Source organism: Urocitellus parryii, chromosome 2 (assembly GCF_045843805.1).
Source record: "Urocitellus parryii isolate mUroPar1 chromosome 2, mUroPar1.hap1, whole genome shotgun sequence".
Lineage (NCBI taxonomy): Eukaryota > Metazoa > Chordata > Mammalia > Rodentia > Sciuridae > Urocitellus > Urocitellus parryii.
Genome location: NC_135532.1, coordinates 194,363,993 through 194,389,179, shown reverse-complemented (window position 1 = coordinate 194,389,179; position 25,187 = coordinate 194,363,993). Strand labels below are relative to the sequence as shown.

At 33.4% G+C, this 25,187-nt stretch overlaps 1 protein-coding gene across 1 annotated transcript in view; it reads right to left on the bottom strand.

The window, feature by feature from the left end:
• Positions 1–25,187, bottom strand: part of Gbe1 (1,4-alpha-glucan branching enzyme 1) — a 261,346-nt gene that overhangs the window by 56,429 nt on the left and 179,730 nt on the right. Inside the window, exons 10-12 of the mRNA XM_026400300.2 lie at positions 22,753–22,851; positions 17,585–17,695; positions 15,394–15,565 (exon numbers count right to left, since the gene is read on the bottom strand). Coding sequence (XP_026256085.1) covers positions 15,394–15,565; positions 17,585–17,695; positions 22,753–22,851 — 382 coding nt within the window. The remainder of the gene's footprint in view (positions 1–15,393; positions 15,566–17,584; positions 17,696–22,752; positions 22,852–25,187) is intronic.

Here is a 25,187-nt window from a genome sequence, read left to right as displayed (position 1 = left end):
CCTAATTGCATATAGTTCATTTTCACATGCTTTTCTTTTTTCTTAGGTGGAGGCCCAGGGGTTAGAGAAGTAAAGATTCAGATAGTGACACAGTTTTCAAACCCAGAAATTCATTTTTTAAATTCCTACCTTCCTATTGTTAAGTTGCTCAGCAGAAAGGTTCCTAAAAGCATAATATTTTTGTTCTGAACACTTACTAAATTCTAAGAGGTGACAGACACACAGCTCATCAGCTCTAGCAATATATGATCAATTGTACTTTGTAGTGTATGAATCCTTATACCCTAGAATCACTAAGAGAGTTGGACATTCAGCCTTTAAGCTAAAATAAGGACTCTGATCAATAATCTTTGGAAGGAGATCTATGGAATTTAAATTTATTCATTTATTTATTTATTATTGGTGTGTGTGTGAGACAACATGAGTAAGTGAAAGATTGAGGTGGGGGTGGGCGGAGAGGAGAATCTTTAGAAACCTATAGAAAATGCTAAGTCATTGTGAGCCAAAGAAGAAGATAGGAGAGAATTAGTGAAAGTGAGAGATGATTGAAGAGCTTAATATCACAGCAAATATACATACATAAAGACAAACCATATCACAGAACAGTAGGGTACATTAGGACAGGTGGTTCTGCTAATCCTTTGTTGGTATGTTTCATCAACAAAATGAGGTTGTCTCTCAAGTGGGTCTTTGAGCTTAGATCAGGATTAAACAAAAGTTCAACACTCTATTGGCGACTCAAAGCTAGTGAAAATTACGCTGTGTGTTTAAGTTATCTTTATTCGCATCTAGGGGTAGCATCCTCCCACCCCTCAACCAACACCTCAGGAGGAGAACCATTTGATAGAGCATCCTAGAACTAGCAATTTCCTCATATTTAGAGAATTCTTATGTGGGATATTGAGGCTCATGTTTGAGATACGAAGCTCTGAACTTTTTCTAAAATACTTTGTAAGAAAGAAGGTTTCATGAAATTCTATATAAAATGTTAAAGCATACAATTTCTGCAATAGTGTCATCCTTAACAACACTCCTATCCCCCTCACAGAGATCCACAGGTTTAAAGCTTATGCCCACATTGGCTATACTAACAAGTGGTGAAACTTGATGGGGCCAGCTGGGCATGCCTGCAATTCCAGTGACTGGGGAGGCTCAGGCAGGTGGATCACAAATTCAACACCTGACTTAGTAACTCAGTGAGTCCTTAAGCAACTTAGTAATACCCTGTCTCAAAATTTTAAAAAAGGGCTAAGGATATGTCTCAGTGGTAAAGCTCCTCTGGATTCAATCCCCAGTACTAGAGCGGGGGAAAACTGAGTCTCAATGAGAGGTTTTTAGGTCATTGGGGATATGCCCTTCAAGGGGACTTCCTTCCTCTTTTTCCTTCCTGGTGATGACATAAATGGTATTGGTTTGCCATATGCTCATGCCATGATGTGCTGCTTCATCCCAGGCCCAAAGCAGTGGATACAACCAATTATGAATTTTCATATCCCCAATGTTTGTCAATGCAAGTTGGTAGAGAAAAAACCACAAGCCAAAACAAACATTTTTTTTCTTTACAAAAGTATTATCTCAGATAGTGACAGAAGATTAGCACAATCTATATTCTGCAAACTTAAGGTTCTACAACTTTTGGAGGGTGGTAGGAATACTGGGGATCAGGCCCAGGGGCACATTATCACTAAACTACATCCCCACTCCTTTTTGTTTTTAGAGACAGGGTCTTACTAAGTTGCTTAGGGCCTTGTTAATTTGCTGTGGCTGGTCTCAAACTTGCAATACTTCTGCCTCAGCCTCCAGAGCCTCTAGGACTACAGGAGTGTATTACTGTACCCAAGAAGGTTCTGCACCTTAATACTATGGTTTAAATACTATGGGTCTTCTTCTAATTCAGGGTTGTGTGCATAAAGAATCCACTCAGAGGCATATATAATATAGTGTATACACACAAACATTCAATATTTATACATAGAGAAAACACAAACTATATATGTGTGTACATATATACATATACATACATGCAGACCCCATTGAGAAAAATACAGATGTTAATGTTAGTAGCAATTGTACTTTTCCCACTGGTATTTATTATAAAATCCATGCCAATTTTATTATTTTGTTAGATTAGGAAATTTGTTCTGTAGCCTCCAAGTCAAAATCTGTGTATGTGATGATCTCACCATGAGGCATGGAGATGAAAAAATGATTACGTGGGACTTCCCTGTGCTTAGAATTTTTCCTTCTAAATAGTAATAAAATGATATTCTTCCTCAAGGAGAAAGTAGGTTTGACCAAAAATCTATAGCATATAAGGAATAATACTGCATTGGTGGCATGTTCTGTATGGAAAAACAATCTTATTTTCCCAAAAAGTATCTTTAATGAAAATAAACTATTGAGCAATAGTAATAATATGTCCACTATTCTGAGTGGGTTTCTCCTGTAATAAATCAAAGACATGAATTCCTATTCCTGAGGTAAAAGTATTTCAGAGAAAGGAACCAAAACCAAATAAAACTTGCTTTTCTTCCCCTTGTCAACAACCAGATAATAACATTTTCATATCCCCAGTGTTTGTCAATGCAAGTTGGTAGAGAAAAATGCAGATAAGATACATAACATTTGTCAGTACATTAAGATGAGGTTGCTCTAAAGTGTATCCTCAGCAAGAATGAGGGGAGAAAATCTTGTTCCTGAAAGCTAATCTGGCAGAAATCAGGAGCCTTTCTGGCACTGGGCATTTAAATCACAGAGGAGAAAAAGGAAGGGAATTCCCCAAGCTGGCCTGCAGTGGGTAGTCTTATCCTATGTTTTTTGTCCTACCTTCATTTTTGTACTTCCTTTGTTAGTGGATCTCTGTGTTGTACATCTATATATCAAAATCACTTGGTATGATTTCTAAATGCCAGAGCCTTACATCTGGCTCAGATGGTCTGGTAGACCTTAGGCTTCGGTATTTTAAAGCTCCCCAGGTAATTGTTGTGGTGTTTCCTTTATTCTTTGCACACTGTCACAGTCATGGTAGGTTCTCATTAAAGCCAGCTAAAATTGGTTATCCGTGGGCCATGAATCAAATCAGGCCCATTATTTTTAGGTCTCTGCCATTCAGAATATATGCTATTTGTGTTTCAGAGCATTTTAATGGGGCTTCAAGCCATTTACAACTGCTCATACTGAGAATTTTGGAGTTTTATAGACTTCTACAAGTCATGTTGCATTCAGTAAACTTGCCTCAACAAGCTAAAAGAAAATGCCAAAAATTAGCACTCCTGCTGTTCAGGAGAGTGTATTTTGTCTTCCTATAACTGCTTCAATTCCAGCACTTAGCAGGAAGACATTTAAATTTTTATTGTATTCCTATCTATCAGAAAAAGAAGAATTTACAAGTTTGACACTAAACAATCACAGATGGAAGATATGAAGTAAGATCACACATTTTACACTGAAGTCTAATGTAGCTATCAATAAATGTAGACTGACACTTAGGACAAAATCCATCTAACTTTCCCTGTGGCTTGGGGAGAATGTAAGATACTCATTAAACAATGTCCCACAGAATTTTCAAATGTCAAAATACAATATAATCATATTGAGAAAATCCTTCAAATTTAGTAATGGAAATTTCATAACACTGCTGAGAGAGAAAATTGCTAGTTTGTAATTGTGCCTTTTTCTCCACAGGTATCACTCATTATAGGAACTAGAATAACATCATGATAATGAAATTCCTAAACAAGAAAGCAGGAGAAACATATGTGCACATATCAGATGACCCACATTATAAACAAAAAATAGTTTGTTCTCTAACAACATGATTTTAGTTTGCACGTACGCTTCTTTATATACTTTATGTGCCAACCTTTTATATACAAACAATATAGAAATAACACAAGATGCTTCTAATTTACATTTTATATATAGATATTTTAGAAAGTGTCTTGATAGCATCCAGGAGCAGACCCAGTCTGATTTGCCTTGTTTATCAAGGGAAGAACAAATCCAACCTCCTGGCCATTCACTGCTAGTTGAACTCATACTCTAATCTCTCAGAACTTCCCTTCTCTTCCTTCCCCTTCTTCCCCAATCCTCCTGCTGTGCCCTCTACAATTTCTGTTCTACAACAGGAATACTTTCCTATATCTTTTATATCCTCTTGAAATTCTCTCTTCACTTCCTAGCCTTACAAATCCCTTGGAAATCTTTAAAAATTTTCTTTTTCAATGGCCAGACCACAGCCAAGACCAATTAAATCACAAATTCCAGAGGTAGGATGGAAACATCATTTTTAAAAACTCTCCAGGTAGCTCCAAGGCACAGGTAATTTTTTTGTACCAATGATTTACTAGTTCTCTATCAGTTATTTGCTAGCATTTTTAAAGCCCTTCCTTCTTTTTTGACAGGTGCCTGACAAAACTCCTACCCTTGGTCAACCCTGGCTTTAAAAAGGCAGTAGACTGAGAGGCTGACTCATCTGTAGGTCTGATTGCAGATATCAAGTGGGCATGCAACATTACCTAGACACCCTATGTTGCTTTTCTAATAATTTCATTTCTGAAGATGTCTACTTCATATCTTCTACTCTTTTCTCAAACAACATTTATTCCTTTATTTCCAGCCTCAAATGATTAACTTATCCCACTATCTATACACAATTCACCTTCAAGATACTCCACTTAAGACCAGCTGCACCTGTACCCATTCTTGTCCTTTTGCTGGGAAGAAGTAGTGGCAGTCCATATTAATGGTAATCTCCCCATTTGTGCTCTGAAACTACAGAAGTTCCATTTTGTACCACAGAACCTTACCTTTTGCACAGCCCATTCTGAACACAAATGTTCTTATATTTCATAAGAAAAAAATTTCCATTGATCCCCATCCAACTCTACCTACCATCTTATTTATCTGTTCTCTTTATGAGACAAACAGCTTAAGTGAACTGTTTGCAAAAGTGTTGCCTGATGTTCCCTCTTACAACCTCCGAAAATCTGCTTCTATCCTCAATGTCCCCTCACAATCGCCTCTATTTCGTTCACCAGTAGCAACTTTTTTTCTCATTTTATTCAGCTGCAATATTATCAGTCCCCACAGTGGTCATTTCCTATTTTATGATATACTACACATTAGCTTTCAGAATGGTACACTCACATGATCTTCCTTCCTTTATCAATACCATTCCTTCTCAGTCTCCTTTGATGGCTTCTCTTTGTTTGGACATTAGTGTTCCTCTGGCTCTGCCCTGGGTCTTCTTTTCTTCTTGGGTCATAGTTCAGTATTCAAGAACTGATATGAATGTTACTATAGCATGGTACACATAATATGTGGAAGTCTTCCAAATTTTATTTCTCAAGCCCAATGTTCACTAAGTTCCTCGCCATTTGAGTATTTCAAAGAAGCTTAAAGTCAATGTGTCTAAAATTAGACTTCTTACTTTTCGGCCCTAACCTGACTCCCTAAACCTCATTTTTCTTATACTATTAATTGGTTCAACCAAATGCTGACATCCAAACCAAAAAACCTCAAAGTCATCTTTGATTATTCTTTGTCACATATCCAAACTATTATCAAGACTTGCCAATTCATTCTACTTCCAAAACTATATCTTGGCTCTTTCCCTTTTTCTACTGCCACTGCCATCATCATAACTTCTTGACTACTTCCACAACCTCCTCAGTGATATCCCTCTCTTCTCTCCTGCCCCATTCAGTCCATAAAAACTAGCAAAAGTTATTGACATAAAACAAATATTGGACCTTTATATGCTTCTCCTTAAAACCCACATGAACTGATAATGCAGTGTCCACTTTTTATGTCATACCTCTTTGGCTATAGTAGCCTTGATGACCTAACCCATACCTAATTCTTACCTGCTTTTCCAACCTAATATCTCTAACCCTTATTTCTAGAGTACTAGGTTATAGTATCAATTCTCTTTCATTTCCTTGTATGCCCACCACAGGGCCCTTGAACATTTAGTTGTCTTTAGAAAGTTCTTTTCTGCATTCTTTATAAACAATAGGTTTCATATCTTTAAAGATCTAGCTTAAAATTATTATACTGTTCTCTGTTTTAACAACGATTTTGTTTCCTTTATGTTGCTTATCTACATTATTTATCTGTTTTTCACTTGTTTGCCATCTGAAGTTTGTTGTCCTAATAGAAATTAAGCTCCCTGAGGACAGTGACTCATCTATCCTGTCTACTTTGCACCTCAAGCATTTAGTACAGTATCTGAAACAATTTCTGTCATGAGATATGTATTTTAATGACTATTTGAATTAATGAATAAGTGAATGAAACCAAGGATTCAAAAATCCCCAAATGCTTTATGGACTGTTGTTTTCAGATGAGGTCTTGTGCTGTGTTACCCAGGCTGGCCTCCACTTTGGGGCTCAAGTGATCTTCCTGCCTCAGCCACGAAGCAAATGGAACTATTGGCACACCAGTGACTACAGGTGCATGCAGCTGCACCTGGAGAGACAGGATTCATCCATTCTTTCTTTCTTTTGCTCCTTCCCTCCCTCATTCCTAATTATTTATATATTTGATTCTAGGGATCAAACCCAGGGCCTCACACCTGCTGGGCCAACATTACCACTGAACTACATCACCATTCCTATTCTTAAAAGTTGGCTTAAGGAGAAAAAAAAAATGCTAAAAACATTGTGGGTTTTCCTGTGTGTATGTGTAAGAATATGTGCACATGTATATGTGTACATATATGCTTATATGCACATATATTGAAAGATATGTCCATTTATAATACATATGTAATAGAAAAGAGAACATTCACACAGATTGGAATCATCTAGCCTCAATTATATAATTTAAAATTTTCTAATTTAAAACTTTTCTTGCTTTCATTAATGAGATGACATAAATATCCCAGTTATTTCCTGTAAAAAAAATGCATGCATGTTGTAAAGTGTATAATAAAGATCTTAGAATACTAAAGTAATTGCATGTGACTAATACTAGGAAATATGTTTATTTAATATATAAATATTAGTTCAATTCACTGGTCACAACAGTTTTATGAAACATTTTTATAATTATACTGGGAAAATTTTAGGCTTTCTTATATTTCCAAATTACATTTGGAAACAAAAGTATTTTCATGTTTTGAGAGGTTATTACTGACATTACAAGTAGTAATGACAAATAATGGGGAAGTATTTCTTAACACTGATTTAAATATAAGTCGTTGGAACTTAAATTTTACTTTGATTTCAAAACTACTCTAAAAGTAATATAAATAGGATTATTTAAAATGTCAACTAATATCCTTTTACCTTGTTTTGGCATTACAATGCTATGGTGTTCCAGGAGGAAATATTTTGGGGGGTGGGGAGTGCGGGGGCAGTTAGCAGAGATGATCTGGTTCCTGTTACTCAAGAAAATGACCAGTGAGTGGTACACACAAAACTACTTTGACTATCCATTAGCCATAACTTAGTTACATGGCCTCATTAGGTTTCAAGGGAACCTGGAAAATGAACTCTTTATTCTGATCATATATTTACCTAGTTAAAATTTTGAGGAGAATTGTTAATGGAGAAGACAAACAGTCACATTAATACCTAACTGATAATGTAGTGTGTGTGTGTGTGTGTATCTATGTATATATATACACACACAATGGAGTTTTACGCAGCCAAAAAGAAAAATAAAATTATGACATTTGCTGGTAAATGGGTGGAAGTGGAGAAAATCATGTTAAATGAAATAACCCAAACTCAGGAAGTCAAAGCTCAAATATTTGCTCTGATATGCAGAAGCCAGAGTGAAATAATGAAAAAAGAAAAGGATACGGGAATTCCATGAAAATAAATACAAGAGAAATACATAGAATAGAGAGAGGGATAGGAAAAAGGAGGAATTGTGGAATGAAACTGACTAAATTTTATGCTATGTACATATATGAACATATCAGTTAATTTCATATTTATGTGTATATATATATATAAAGCATCAATTAAAAATAGTAAATTAATAGAAGAAAAACCGGAAAAAATGGAACAGAAAAATGAAGTGGGGGATAAAAGTGGGGGAGACATGGAATATAGCTCAGATGTAGGGCAACCCTGGATTCAAGCACCAATATGGTGGGGTGGAGGAAGGGAGTTTGAAGTTTGAACTGGATTAATATTAGTTTTCAAATTTTAATTCTCCAAATTTAGTTAGAATAAAAGAAGGTATGTGTTCTCATGGGACTATAAAAACCATAAAGGTAACTCTTTAAGCAAACTTGTCCATATGTCAGATTTTGAAAAAAATAATTCTACAATGCCTTATATAAAAGATAAATATAACCCCCAATTGCTTTTAGTGGTAGGAATGAGATTTTTAAAGTCAGAACAGTTTCATTCAGGATCTAAATCTTTACTAACAGGAAAAGCAGCATATTACTTTGAAACTGGGAAAAACAGGAAAGAATGAGGTAAAGTAAATTTCAGGTAGAGGGATAAGAAAAATGAAGAATCTTGGAAGTTTCACTTGTTACATAATTTTTCTTAGAGATTTCTGCACATACAGCTCCTCCTACATATTTTAAGTTATTTCCACCTTTTCTTTTTTCCCCCCTACATGGAATAAGGAAGAGACTTGATATGGAAACAATGAGTTTAACTTGAATGAATAAATGAGTAAATGAATGAATGAGCAAACAAATTAGTGAGTCCTGATGATCCCAGACTTCTGATATTTCAGTTTGTGTATTAACACATAATGTCACAGGCAATATTTTATTATAAAAATGTGAGTTTTCAGTTTCTAGATTACTGCTATTTATAGTAGTGAAATCTTGCTTGATCTGTTGACTTAACTTTGCTAGTTCAGTTTTTCTAATGAGAAATTTGAATCATTTATGTTTTGAGATATACCCAGAGTTATAATGTGGCATTAAAATTTCAAATCAAATGAAGTGTACTTATTTAAAAAGTGTTCGTCTCTAATGCTATAAGCCCCAAAAGGAAGAGAAAAAAAAAAAAAAGACAACTGAGAAAGCAAAGCTTCTATTACAAGAATAATTCTTGATTTCACTTAAAGGTTTCTGAACAAGTGAAATATTAATGTGACAGTACTGAAAATGATTTAGGTCACTCTGCTTTTGAATCTCAACCCATATATGATGAAACCAAAGAAGATAAAATCAAACGGGGGGAGGGGGGCAAATAACTTCCTTTGACACCAAACTGGCAACAAAGCTACTGATAAAAAGATGCAGTTTCTACCAGAAAACCAAGCTATTCTTCTTAGAGTTATTAGATAAGAGACTTGATTACTTTAAATGAAAAAAATTGTTATTGTTAACTACCCATTATACCTTTCTCTTCACTCTTGTCCAGTTTAGTGTAAAGTTATAAAGAACTCTCTGAAAAGCCAGAGAATTTTCTTTAAAAGCCACTTGTGATTCAATGATGATATTTTTAGTTTATAAAAATTCACATTTTCAAAACTATTCAGTAATTTTACTTCATTTTCTAATTTATGGTTGTCTTCTGATTGTTTCTTTTTTTGATTCTAAAATTGCATGCTACCTCATCTGCCAACGTTTTAAATCACAAGGTATATGCTTAATATTTATATTTTAATTTGTTTTATTTGATATTTTAAAGTGCTTATAGGTAGTTCTATCTAAAATCGAATAAATATTTGCTTTCCTCTCTCTTTTTATACTTCTAAGCAGTCTGTAACTAAAGAAGGCTATTATTATGTTGTTGTTTTGGTATTATATGAAAGTAAGACTGAAGTATCAGCATTGGTATTTTTTCCTGGTTGTGTGATCAATAGAAACAGTAACCAGTTTACTTACCTAAACTCATCTTTATATCAATTCCTGAGGAACCACGTGATAAAATCATGGACTATTCACCCCCAACTGATGGGATTAGGAAATTATAATATTTCCATGATAACCAGGTAATCATCAGAAAACTGGGCAAACTATATTCCTATCTTCATTATTTTTCTTCCTTTGAATTGCCTTTTTCAGTTTATCTACATAAAATTAACATATATTCACTGAGGTCATCTCATGTGTGAGTAGCTATTTTTCATATTTATTTATTTATTTATTTTTTAAATTTTTTTTTATTGGTTGTTCAAAACCTTACAAGGCTCTTGACATAACATATTTCAGACATTAGTTTCAAGTGAGTTATGAACTCCCATTTTTACCCCAAATACAGATTGCAGAATCACATCAGTTACACATTCACCTTTTTACATAATGCCCTATTAGTAACTGTTGTATTCTGCTACCTTTCCTATCCTCTACTATCCCCCCTCCCCTCCCCTCCCATCTTCTCTCTCTATCCCATCTACTGTAATTCATTTCTCTCCTTGTTTTTTCTTCCAATTCCCCTTACAACCTCTTTTATGTAGTTTTTTTTATAACAATGAGGGTCTCTTTCCATTTCCATGCAATTCCCTTTTCTCTCTCTTTCCCTCCCATCTCGTGTCTCTGTTTAATATCAATCTTTTCTTCCTGCTCTTCCTCCCTGCTCTATTCTTAGTTGCTCTCATTATATCAAAGAAGACATTTGGTATTTGTTTTTTAGGGATTGGCTGGCTTCACTAAGCATAATCTGCTCTAGTGCCATCCATTTCCCTGCAAATTCCATGAATTTGTCATTTTTTAGAGCTGCGTAATACTCCATGGTGTATAACTGCCACATTTTTTAATCCATTCATCCATTGAAGGGCATCTGGGTTGGTTCCACAGTCTAGCTATTGTGAATTGTGCTGCTATGAACATCGATGTGGCAGTATCCCTGTAGTACGCTCTCTTAAGGTCTTCAGGGAATAGACTCTGCTTATGATAGAAGAAAAAGTTGGCTACGATCTACATATTGTGGGATCAGGCTCCAAATTCCTTAACAGGACGCCTATAGCACAAGAGTTAACAGCAAGAATCAACAAATGGGACTTACTTAAACTAAAAAGTTTTTTCACAGCAAGAGAAACAATAAGAGAAGTAAATCGGGAGCCTACATCATGGGAACAAATTTTTACTCCTCACACTTCAGACAGAGCCTTAATATCCAGAGTATACAAAGAACTCAAAAAATTAGACAATAAGACAACAAATACCCCAATCAACAAATGGGCCAAGGACCTGAACAGACACTTCTCAGAGGAGGACATACAATCAATCAACAAATACATGAAAAAATGCTCACCATCTCTAGCAGTCAGAGAAATGCAAATCAAAACTACCCTAAGATACCATCTCACTCCAGTAAGATTGGCAGCCATTAGGAAGTCAAACAATAACAAGTGCTGGAGAGGATGTGGGGAAAAGGGTACTCTTGTACATTGCTGGTGGGACTGCAAATTGGTTCAGCCAATTTGGAAAGCAGTATGGAGATTCCTGGGAAAGCTGGGAATGGAACCATCATATTTATTTTTAACCATCAAATATACTTAATTAGAGATTACAAAAAACAATAAAGACATTCACATAGGTTGCCAGCCATCATACTTCATTTTTCTAAACCATATCCTTTGAGTTATATTACAAATATAAAAAAGTAAACTATCTGGCCACTCAGTCATTAATAAAAGATATTTATTACTGAAGAATTCAAAATATTTTTTAAATGAGTGAAATCACCCTTTTTATTATTATACTTGTCAATCAGCATATGACCTCTAAATTGATTTATTTAGGCTTGAGTTGTTTTCATTTGCTTGACATTTAATATTCTCAATTGATTTTAATAGATTTTAATCTCAAATTATCACCCCATTGCTTCAGTTATATACCTAAACTATTTTTTGCTAACCTCACTGCCTGGTTCTCTTGTGCCTTCCCCATTGATCTGGATAAAGCAGTTCCTAAATTTCACCCCAAATTTCCTAACCCACTTTCCATGGCATGATACTCTTTGTTCATCTCTTTCCCTATATCTAGTGTATATACTAGTAAAAAGACACTTGTCTGTCACTTGTTTGTTTCCTCTTATGAGTTTTGAGGTCTAGAGTGCAAGAACTATTTTTCAGATCCAAATATACCACTAAACAATACATAGTAAATATAGTAGATATATAAAAATATCTGAAGAATGAATTTTATAAATTGTGATAAAAATAATCTAGAAAATGTTATGAATATATTAAAATTATAATTTAAATTGACACATATCTCAAATTCATGAACTCTTTAAGTTGAACTTGCCTTTAGAGTTAAGTTGCCTCCTCTCCTGCTCTCTCTCTCCTTCTCCCTTACCTTTGGCTCTTCTTTCTTTCCTTCTCCCTGATCCCTCCCTTCCCTTTCTCTTTCTTCCTTTGTGTTTGTGTATATAGAAATTCTGTGCACAGGTACACCAGAAATACATATCAAATTGGCTTTGATGCTCTAGACATGTGTACAGACCACGTATATATAAAAACAATGCAATAGATACATAATACTTGTTAACTGATAAATATGATACTGCCTTACTAGAGATATGAAAACAGATGAGGCAAATTCAGATTCCTCATACATGAAAGCTAAGATTGTTTTAGTAGCAACACTCAATATACATCATTGTCAATGAAAAACAAACAACAACAAAAAAAGAAATATTTACTCTTGGTAAGACTGCAGAAATGGTTTCATGTATCACATAAAATGGGAAGACACCACAGTTACTGAAGGCTTTAAAGGAGGACAATAACATGATCAGAAAAGGAGGGATATATGTATTTAAAATCATGAAGCTCATGGGGAGAAATATTATATTCCATAAATAATATAAAGAATCAGACATTTTATAACCATTAGGAGATTACTGATTTCAAAGTTAGTAGAAGAATGTTCAATTTAGTTAAGATACTGAGAAGGAATCTTTTAAAAAGAGGTGTTAGAGCTAAAATTAGAAGCCACTTTTTTCAAAGACAAAGAAAGAATAAAACTACAAAAGAACTCTCATTCTTATACCAAAGAATAACCTCAAAATTATATTTGATACCAAAATGTCAATTTACCAATCTTTTAGAAATAAAAAGATGTTATAATTATGTCTGTTTATTGTATTACTATTAAAAGTTCCACAAGAAGAGTTTCCAAAACATAAGAGACACTCAGTTTGTCCTAGCTGATTTTATACAATTCAAATGATAATATTAATATTCCAGTAAGTTTATGGAGTTACCAGATTTGTCAGTGCCCTAGCTCTCTGGAAAATGCTTCTACCCTCAGGAGAACACTGACCAAGAAACAACAAATACTTCAGATTATTAAATTTTATCAGACCTTTCTTATTTAAAGTTATTAATTTTAAATTAGATATGGCCATTAAGTGTCTGTCAGGTACGGATGGCTTTGTTTTAATCTAATGCTTGCCTTGAGGCTCTGCTATGCACACAGGTCTGGATTCAAGTCTTCCTACAAAAAAGACTCAGACAATGGACTATATTATGCATTTATAACTAGTGACACTCTAGACTATTAATGGAGGTAAATTGATGTTACAGCATTCAGACCAAAGCACCAGACTGAATTAGAACTTTTAGATTTTCAGATGTTGGCTTCAAGAATTAATGACACAGGACTAAATACATGAAAAGAGACATCTATTTTATTTTGTTCTCTGAAAAATTGTGTTGGGGTGTGTGTGTGTGTGTGTGTGTGTGTGTGTGTATCTATAAGTCCTTTCTATAAAACAATTTAATGGACCATACTCTCATAAACAAAAATATAAAACATTTTAAATCTCCCTCTAACACCCTGTTCTCCAAATTTTACATGGTGACAAATTTATTTGCATAGACAAACTTATTTGACAAACTTATTGGTTATGGTTTGGATATGAGGTATCTCCCAAAAGCTCACCTGTGACAATGCAAGAAGGTTCAGAGGAGAAATGATTGGGTTATAAGATTCTAAACTAATCAGTGAGTTAATCCCTTGATAGGCATTAACTTGAGTGGTAACTTAAATGGTAGGGTATGGCTAGAGGAAGTGGGAATTAGGGTGTGGCTTCTGGCAAGTAGAGACCTCTCTTTCTGGATTATTATGTGAGATGCTTCCCTCTGCCACACACTTCTGCCATAATGTTCAGCCTCATCGTGAGTCCTAAGGAATGGGGCCAGTCGTCTTTGGACTGAGTCCTCTGAAGCCATGATCCCTCAAATAAACTTTTCCTCCTCTATAGTTGTTCTGGTTGGGTCCTACTAGAGCAGCAAAAAATCTGGCTGAAGTATTCATAGAATCCAAATTTTCACAAGAATATACTTGAAGAGATTTATTCTGTAGCCAAGGCCTTACTGGGATGGTGATGTTAAAGTCTGATACAATTATGCAAGGTAGGACCAGTTGCTTTTATGGAACCAATGCTGACTTTGGTTAAGGTTCCAAGTCCATCCAGGAAAACTGGCCTGATGCTTGGTTGATGGGCTGCAGATTCCCAGGTCAGGAAGTTTATTTCCTGACAGGCCAGGAGTATTAACAAATTTTGGCAACACTGAGAAGAGAGCAAAATATTCAAAGGTACAGTAGTATAGGTAAAATCCAACATAAGATTTCTTGGACTTGTCTTCCTAACTTGCAGTTAGCAAATAAAAGAGACTTTTAAAAATCCAGGGTCTGAGGTTGTAGTTCAGTGGAGGGGTGCTTGCCTAGCATGTGTGAGGCACTGGGTTTGATTCTTAGCACTACATAAATATAAATTTAAAAAAATAAAGGTATTGTGTTCATCTACAATTAAAAATTTTTTAAAAAGTCTGAGACTTCATATGAAAACTTTCAGACAAAAATGCATAAACCAAATGCTCTGAGGCTTTTGTCACAAAATAATAACTTGGCTTACTGTATATATTTTCCAGTCTGTTTCTCTGTAGCCTAAAAGCTGGTAAAATCCTCTAAAATTCAAATGTTAAAAAAGATTGTTATTGACCAATAGAATACAAAAAAATATTAGTTAGTATCTGTTTCATCATTTAACATCCTTCAGATAATAATGTCCTTCAAATATTCATTTCTATTTTAAAAAATATTTTGCTTGTCACAATACTCTTGAGCCTTGGTTTTCACATTTATGACAGAGATATCATGTGAACAATTACCTCAAATAAGACTACTAATAATGATTTAATACATTATTACATAACTGCTACATATTACCTATTTTAATGTAACAAACAGCAATAACAAAATTCAGAATGATTAAAATCCGAACAATAATTCCAGTTTGAAAAAATAGTTTAGGATAGTTGTTGTCAGAAATATTCAATAAAATACCAGCTTTTAGAGTGTGGTTTTGCATCATGTGTAATAGTAGTTGTATAATAATTTAATTTTTCAATTTATGCATGACATTATATTAAATCAGTATATTCTACAAGATTTATGTGATATATAATATTAGTTAACTTTTCAAACACAGAATGGTAACTTACACTTACCCATAAAATTGAGATAGCCTTCTCCTCCAAGTGCATGAGTAATGAGTCGAATCATTTTATGAAGCTGTATTCCACGATCAATAACTGGAGTAAAAGGAGCTAGAACACTCATGTTTGTATACATTTCAGCATCCATCAACCAAAATGCCAGTGTCTTATCACCAACCAGTGCCTACAGAAATAAAAGTTACTGAGATAAATGAAGAGCAGTGGTACTAAGTATCAGTGATTTACACTAGAACATGAGGCTACACAGGAGGGAAAACAATTGTAGGAAAGGTTTTTGGATTAGTATTAATTTCATGTATTTTTTCCAATAGTTACTTTCTATGCTGAACACGGGCTCGTAAAAATAACTTAAGAGATCTATTCATTTGTTTTAAGATTGATTCTTATTTTTAAAATATCTTGAAAAAACTCATGATAAGGTATATGAACATTTGTTACACTTTAACTGACATTTAAGATGTTCTTAAACAGGGGCTGAGGCTGTAACTCAAAGGCAGAGCACTTGCTTAGCATGTGTGAGGCACTGGCTTCAATCTTTAGAACCACGTAAAAATAAAACAAAATAAAGGCATGCTGTCCATTTACAATTACAAAAATAAAAATTAAAAAAAAAGATTTTCTTAAACACACATTTATAATAATGGCAACAATATTACATAGATTTTTTTAAAGATTTGATTCTGGAACAATGGATATGTTTCTAAAAAATCATCTATATATACACTTAAGATAATGTTATATGTATATTGCACTGATTCGTTCTGCCATTTTTCTTAAATATAAATTTACTTTCTCATTGTATTTGCCATTTAACCAACATTTAGTTTGTTTTATCTGAAAGAGAATAATAGATAACTCAGAAAAGTCCTGAGTAGCAGAAGGAAGGCCTCCTAACAATCTGAACTATTCATGGCTAAAAACGCAAAGTATTCATCACCAACAAAACAATAACATATAGTGAAATGTACAACAGAAGATAATCTGCAATCTTAGTATTCTATTACAATTATTTTCAGTTTTAGAAAACAAATTCACTTACAAACCTATTCAATCACTAACCTATTTTAATAAAAATGACTCCTTTAAAGTACTACTACAAGATCTATAGCACTAATCAGTGCTAGTTCTTATGCAATTTGTCTTTCCTAATCATTTTGAATTATTTGTTTATATGCTTAAGTTTACTTTTGTAACCTGCCTGAAACTTGTGATCCTCCTTCCTCAGCCTCCCGAGTTGCTGGGACTACAAATGTGTGCCACAAGGCCTGGCATGAATCTTTCAAGTACAAAACAATTCTTAGGAAATTTGTTTCTTTAAAGACCGGATAGAAAGTTATAAAAACAAACCTATCAGTTTCTTCTTCTATTTGCTTATTCCAGTCATGTAATCTTTTAAATATACAAAATTAACATGCTGGGAATTTATACTGTATTATAACTTCTAGCAGTTTGCAATACAAAGAAATATCTTTTGTGTATATTTTCCTTGTTCACTATGTTACATATTTGGGGATAAGTTCTCATTCCTCATAACCCTCCACCCCTTAAATTAATATTTTTTTTCAGTTTGGGCACTGATATTTTTTACAAGCATTTATTTCATCTGTTTTATGGTCAAGGATATTGTGTATTTTGTTTTTGAAAAAAATCACTGTCCTAATTCAAAAGGAGCAAAATTTAGGATAAGTCTACTTCTTGGGTTATCAAATTTCTGTAAAAGGTCAAACAAATATTTTAAACACTGTAAACCATTTTCTCTCCATTACTCAAACCTGCTATGATGGCTGAACAAAAAAATATATAAATGAATCAGCATGGCTGTATTCAAATTAACTTTATTCACAGATTAACTTTATTTACAAAAACAGACAGCAGATATATTTCATCCTTGGGCCTTATAGCTATTCTTAAATCCCTACTCTATTTACACTTTTAACAATTACAGGAGAAACCTGTATATCAAATGGCCAATTTTGTCTAAAATATCATAGAAATTTCTAGTTTTGTTTCTGTTTTCTTAATATACTTTCAGAAATTAAAAAAAATTGTTGCCTCATTTTTATCTATAATTTTTTTATATTTGAATAAGAAGATAAAGAGAGAGAGAGAGAGAGAGAGAGAGAGAGAGAGAGAGAGAGAGAGAGAGAAAAAGAGAAATGAATTTACACACAAATTCATTTACCTGATCATGGCTCTCTGCATAAGCAATGCACTTTTCAAGGTAGCGTCTATTTGTGAGAGTGTATACTATATTGCCCATATTCCAATCTTCATCTTTAAATTCTTTAATGAGCTATACATAAAAAAGAAAAATAAACTTCTGAGTAAACCATTATTTATCTTATTTTAAATCTCAATCTGAGGGCCTATATTATGTAGTTCACATTATTTGACTTGTAGATAAAACCTCATCCACATAGAAACAATATCATTGTTTAAATTTTTACTGAAATCAATTTTGTACAAAATATTTAACAGAAAATGATAAAGGATATATGCTGGAGTGTGTGGTTTGCTTTTGTTTGGATAGGTTTATAATACTTTAGGATTTTTGCCACTCTGCTTTCCTGCACTAAGTGCTACCATGTGACCAGTGCCCACAGTACAGTGTTGTAGCACAAAATGTCTTCCTGTAACTTTCACAGACAAGAAATACACTTGTACATTTTTAGATTTGAATGAAAAAGTTTTAGCAGGAAGAATGTATTGTTCCATTCTTAAACAATAATAAATGAAACAACAATTATTTCAAAGTTTAAAGGTTAATCATCATAAAATAATTATCATCTTAATAGATCACACTGATTTTGTTTCTACTTCATTTTCTTCTACCCCATAACATTGTTTTGATGCTATTGACCTTGCCAAGATCTGATAGTTGCCTCCTGGGTCTATAATTACTCCTTCTTAGGTAATACTTGCTGTACAGGACACTGTGGACCCTTCTGACTTTCCCAAGAATTCTATTTCTTGGTCCTCTGCCTTTCCCAAGAATTCTATTTCTTGGTCTACCACCTTGAATCTTGTTTTATTTTTTCCACCCCTCTGGACATCTTGAAAATTCTCTTTCTCTACATGTGTTCCTCAAGGTTATATCCTAAATATAATCTCTCTCTTTTATTCAACATACTCTTTCTAAAGATCCACTTCTCTTCTCTCTTCAGTGCCAAATAGATTCTGTTTTAGGCAGAATTCTAAGATGGCCCACATGCTTCCTATTCCCTCCTATTTAATCCCCTTACATCACATGTTAGTGTGATCTTTGACTATGATAGACAAACTCCAAAAAAAAGTGATAAAGTAATTCAATAAAGTTTTAAGATGTTAAATGTGTGGAATCTGTTACACTGCAAATTGAAAACAAGTGTCAATTTCACTATAGAATGCACTATTAATACTGGCAACAATATGGATGAATCTCTAGTAAGATGAATTTATTTCTAGACAAATTCTCACAAATTTTGCTTGTGTCTTCCTTTGCTGACTTAATACTCTGTAGAGTACACACTTGTTTATCTAGTTATTGCGGTCATTAAGCACCAGAAAGACCATTTTAGGCAGAATAAGTGTTACCACAGATTTCCACAAACCAAATCCCACAATCTCTGAATATATTACTTTACAGACATTTACAGATGAATTGAAGTTAAGAACATTGAGATAGGAACATTATCCTGGATTACCTGGATGGGCCCATGTAATGAAAATGATCCTTCTAAATAGAAAATTTGAGTCAGAGTAAGAAAGAAATATGAAGATGCTCTCCTGCTGGCTTTGAAGACGGAAGAAAGAGCCACAAGTCAAGGAATAGAAGTGGAATTTAGGAGCTAGAAAATTCAAGAAAATGAGTTCTCTCCTGGAGCCTCCCAAAGAAACAATACTGCCAACACCTTGATTTTAAATTAGGAATAGGAAGGCATATTTTAGATTTGTGACAAACAGAACTGTATAAAGTTCTGTTGTTTTAAGCCACTAAATTTGTGGTAATTGCATATAACAATAGGAAACTAATGTGTAGACCTACACAAATATGCCCCACTAATTTATTTATTTTTGCAGTCCTGGGCATCAAACCCAAGGCTTCATACATGCTAAGTAAGTACTCTAGCATTGCCAGCCCCTCAACTAATTTTTGGCAAAGGCAATTAATTTAGTGGAAGGACAGATTTTTCAATGAATGATGTTGGGAGAAATGGACATCTACATGCAAGGAAAATAAATTAAATCCTAGGCTAAATCAAGCTAAGATTTCTAATCCTGCACAAAGATAATCCCAAAATAGATTATATTTTTTAAATAACTCAGTATAGATCATAGACTTAACTATAAAAAGTAATACTGTCACAAATATTTAGTAGAAAGCACTGGAAAATCCAGAGGTCTGAAACTCAAAAAAAAAAAAAAAAAACTTGACCTTTAAAGCTCTATAATAAATCCAATTGGAAAATGGTCAAAAGACATAAATATGCATCTTACCAAAGAGGGCATACAGAAGGCAAACCGGAACATGTAACATATTTACCATCTTAATCCATTAAGAAATACAGATTAAAACCATAGTGACAAATATTTACACATCTACTAGAATGAATAAAATGAAAAGTAGAGCCAGGTATGGTGATGCAAGCCTGTAATCCCAGCAGCTTGGGAGGTTGAGACAGGAGAACCATGAGTTCAAAGCTAGCCTTAGCAACTGTGAGGTGCTAAGCAACTCAGTGAGAACCCGTCTGTAAAGAAAATACAAAATAGGGCTGGGGATGTGGCTCAGTAGTGGAGTACTTTAGTTCAATCCTTGGTACTCCCCCCCCCCACCATACACACACCACAGGGGGGGAAAAATGAAAAGAAAAGACAATAACACATAATGGCAAAAATAAAATAAAGATTTCTCAAAATTTGCTAGTGGGAATACAAAATAGTATAATCACTCTGGAAACAGTTTCTTTAAAAATTAAATGTACAACTGTCATGATTCAGTAATTGCACTGTTATCATTTATCACATAGTAATGAAAACTTATGGTCACATAAAAAAAATTGTACATAAACATTCATAGGGGCTTTATTCATAATAGTCACAATGTGGAAACAATCCAGATGTTTTTCAATGAATAGTTAAACAAACTGGAATATTCATAGTATGGAATATTATTTGGAGATAAAAAGGAATTCACTACTAATACATGCCAACAATGTGGATGAATCTCCAGATAATTTTGCTAAGTGAATGTGTCAATCCAGAAAGGTTACACACTGAATTGAAAAACAATTAAAGAAATGTAGATCATGTCAGTAATTGCCAGAGGTTTAGCAAAAGAAACAGAGATGTGGTATAAGAGGCAACAGGAAGTAACTTGTGTTGAGGGAAGTATTATATTATAACTGCAAGTGAATATACAATTACTTCAATTTTAAAACCTTAGCTTCATTATTTATTAAACAAATCATTAAACCAAAATGATATTCCAAATCACTGGTTATAAAATAATACAAATAGAACATAACTTGTGTTTCAATAACAAAAACAAATGAGATCTAGCATTCTAATCTTACATCCTATGGGTCAATAACTGTACATGCCACATATATTCTGAAAACAGATGTTATTCGATTTAATACTCTTGCATGTTTTATTATCATTTGGTGGAATAACAATTAATTTTTTCTAAAATGCACAAGATATAAAATAAGAGGAAAATTACTCTGCTAAGGATGTTTAAAAATATATCATTTTAACTCTCTAGGTTTATATTAACTAAAGTTCCCACTTTGGCAATAAAAAAGATTTTTAAATAATTTCATAAAATAGAAATTGACGTCAGTCTTCAGAATATTTATAATCCAGGAAGACAGGAATGATCATATATATCATATATAGAAAGACACCTTTTTTCCCCATTTGTATGATACTCTGCCTACTACCAATAGTACCTTGAAGACACATACTATTGAAATGTTTATTAGGTTAAATTTAAAGATTTGTGAAAAAAAAAAACCGCCATAAATATTCCAAGAAGAATATATCCTACTGTGAGCTACGATTATGTTGGAAATAATTCTAGGTTCATGTATACATTGGAATATTCTTTAATCTGCACATAGATTGGTAAAAGCTTTTCAGCAAGAGATTAACAAGTAAGATTTGGCAATTATAAGGGAAAGAAGTCTGTAGGGAAGTCTAAAACTAGTAAAATATGAGAACTGATAACCATATTTATATCAAGGTGAGAACTTTAAAAATGACATCATTTTTTAAAAATAACAAATATAAGGAAGTCTTTTAATGTATTAAAGCCAGAACAGTCATCAGCCTGCTTGACTTCTAACAAATCTTTGTAAAATCCTTGCTTTTGAATCTGTTGTATAAAGAATCATTACAAATGGAGAAGCAGAAGTCATGTTGGTAGTGATTTAAGATCACAGATGTACACTGCATAAATCCCCTGGGGGCATGGAAAGACGGTAAAATATCACAAAAGTCACATCTTTCAGAGTAGGTTCTATGGTTTTCCGATATAAAGTTAAGGATTTCTCCTACTCTTATCACATGGAACCAGTTCATTCCCCTACTAGAGGAAAGCTATGATTATTTATATAGATATATATGACTGACACTAGATAAATTCAGCCCATGCTCATACACATGGCCACTCAAAAATATTCTAAATCAAACCTTAGTTTACATAATAACTGTGGTCCTTTAGGTAAATAATAAATTTTAAAATAAATAAATATATACATATGTGTGTGTGTGTGTGAGAGAGAGTGTGTGTGTGTGTGTGTGTGTGTGTGTGTGTAACCCCAAAACAACTGGAACTGTCATTAAATTTAATAAAATTGCATTGAGAAATACTGTATAAAGTAAAATGCATGAATTATTCATTGTGTCTGACAACTGTAAGAACTTTCAAATGCTGAATGAAGGAATGTGTATGTATACAAATTTGCTGAGGAAACACCAAACTATGAAGCAAGTACCAGGGGGAAGTAAGGAGTAACTTCTATATTAATGGTTGATATCAAGGCAGAAATGAATATTTTGATAAAGTTCAATGCGTTTTAACTATTGAGCAAAGAAGTTTCACACAATCACATTGATAATACAAGTCTCCATTTATACAGCCAACACTATATTACTCATATTTTCCCTTGACCGAATAACATAAATGTGAATAGTTAACAGTATTAATTTTAAAGTTTGAGAACCACCTTATTAAAAAGCACATAAATAGATACCCTAATGGGAGAATTCAATATTCTAATGTACCTAATGATCATTAGTAAGAAATAAGATTCAGGAAAAAAAATCAACCTAGCATCCACAGAAAAAAATGTTTACATAAAATCTTACCTGGATCCATTTATCTGGAATTGCCATCGCTAATCGATAGTCAAAACCACCACCTCCCTGGGAAATTGGAGAACACAGAGCCGGCATTCCTGATACATCCTAAAATGAAATATGTTAGTATTATCAGTTCATTTACTCATACTTGTAGTAAATATTTTCCTGACAGTAAAATTTAGGCCAATAAAGTAAAACAATAAATAATGACATGTATTTTGGCAGTCTTTTAGTAACCCCATTGTAAACATAGATAAAATTGTGATATGATGTCTCATTGACGAATAAGATTTTTGTTCAGTGTTTTCACTCCAGACCAACTTCAGTCCCATGAGGGTACTTTCTTATTTTCCCTAGCACCACCTTGAGAACACAAAATAATGAAACTATTTTGCTAGAACACGGTTTCTTAGAAACATTTTCAATTACTTAGTGCTTTTATCAAACACGAAAATACACATGGCATATATCTGTTATACTCTTTCTCTTCATAGATAGCCTGACATGGAGTGTGTTTCTGTGAGTGTTAGCTTCTGAGGAAATAAATAGCGAGCTAGACAATAAATCATGAAGCATGAAGCTTTCATTATACTGGGCTACACTTGGAAGGGGTTTTCAAGACAAGCTAGTGGGACTTCTTCATTGAACAGGGACAGAAACAAAAGTTTAATAAGGTGAAGGGATCTCAATAGCAAGAGATTTATTGATGGTGAAAAAAGAACTCAAATATCAACTGTTTCATAGTCTTTCTACTGTCATGGGAAAAGTGAAACTATAAATAATCAGTTAATTAAAAAAAGAGTTTTAAAAGTAAGGAAGGACCCAGGTGTAATAAAAGATATTATTATAACAAATATAGCAAAATATGAGCTAAGTAGTATGATTTCTACTATTTTCAAATAAATCCTTTTGCTCTGCTTCATTTCTACAGCCACAATCCTATATAATCTTTACTACTGCTTACCTAGACCATATGTTCACAAACAGAATTCCCTATCTCTTTTCTCTTTCTACAAATTTATATCTTATGGGAGAGTCCACTCTATTGTTACCCTTTAATAAATTTTAAAACAAATTATTTTAAAACAAATATATTTTAAAACAATAGAAAACTCAAATTCCTTAGCTGCAGACTCAATTAGCAATCAATCATTGAACACTTTCTATATAATTTACTATTTAATTATCTGATGCTGTACTCTATTTAAGAATATATAATCCAGAACGGCAAGGAATTGTTGTTGCTGTTTTGATCTACTTGTATATGCCAAAACCCCAGAATAATAGAATAGTATGTGGTCCAAATACATCTTCAACAAATATTTGTTGAATAAATAAGTAAAGGTATATGGAGGAACTTGAAGATAAATAAGAAATCATAAGTGATATTTGAGGATTCATAATCTATGACCTAAATACACATATACACACACACATTTTCATGAGGTGACAGTGATACAGTTGTGATAATTGACTAAAGTTCACAGAAATGGAGAGATTCAATATCTACCCATTATGATTTCCTATTATTTAATTTCAAGTACTAAATATTTTGACTACTTTGAAATATTTACTTTTCCCTGCACTTTTCACAAGCTTTTTAATAAATGTCATTGTCCAAACTATTCTTTGCATCTTTATCCTTATTTCTTATAAAAGATTATCATATGCTATGAACTCTGAGATAGCTTAAATGTTGCTGGTTCTACAATATTATCCCTAAACACTTCCCACAGAAACGCTAGAGATAAAATAATTACATGACCTCTAGGCTCTCACAAGGTAATTTATTATTTTCTTATGGAAGAGAAAGTAAATGTACTAGATGGTGAGAAACAGCCATAAGAAAATAACTTATTTGTCAAGAGTATTTTATTTGAGCATAGTTCTTTGTAATTTATTAAATAAAAAAGTAGTCAATAGAAGATATTTAAAAAATTATATCTATCAAAATATAGGTTAGAGTTTCAGATATTATAGGTATTCAGTTCACTTCAAAAGCATTATCTAAATATATGTATCAGACAGCTGACACCATATTGGTACTGGAATCCTAAAGGGTTTTAACCAGAGCATGCTGACTGTCAGAAACAATGGGTAATATCCCAGTATAATTTTAAAAAAATTAAAGGGGCTGAGGATGTGGCTCAAGCAGTAGCGCGCGCTTGCCTGACATGCGTGCAGCCCGGGTTCGATCCTCAGCACCACATACAAACAAAGATGTTGTGTCCACCGAAAACTAAAAAATAAATATTAAAAATTCTCTCTCTCTCTCTCTCTCTTTAAAAAAAAAAAATTAAAGAACCTGGGCACAACAGAAAACACCTGTTATCCTAGTAAATCTGGAGGCTGAGGAAGAAGGATTGCAAATTAGAGGCCAATCTGAAATAAATAAATAAAAAGGGTAGTGGATGTAGATTACGAAGGGCTGTGAATGTAGA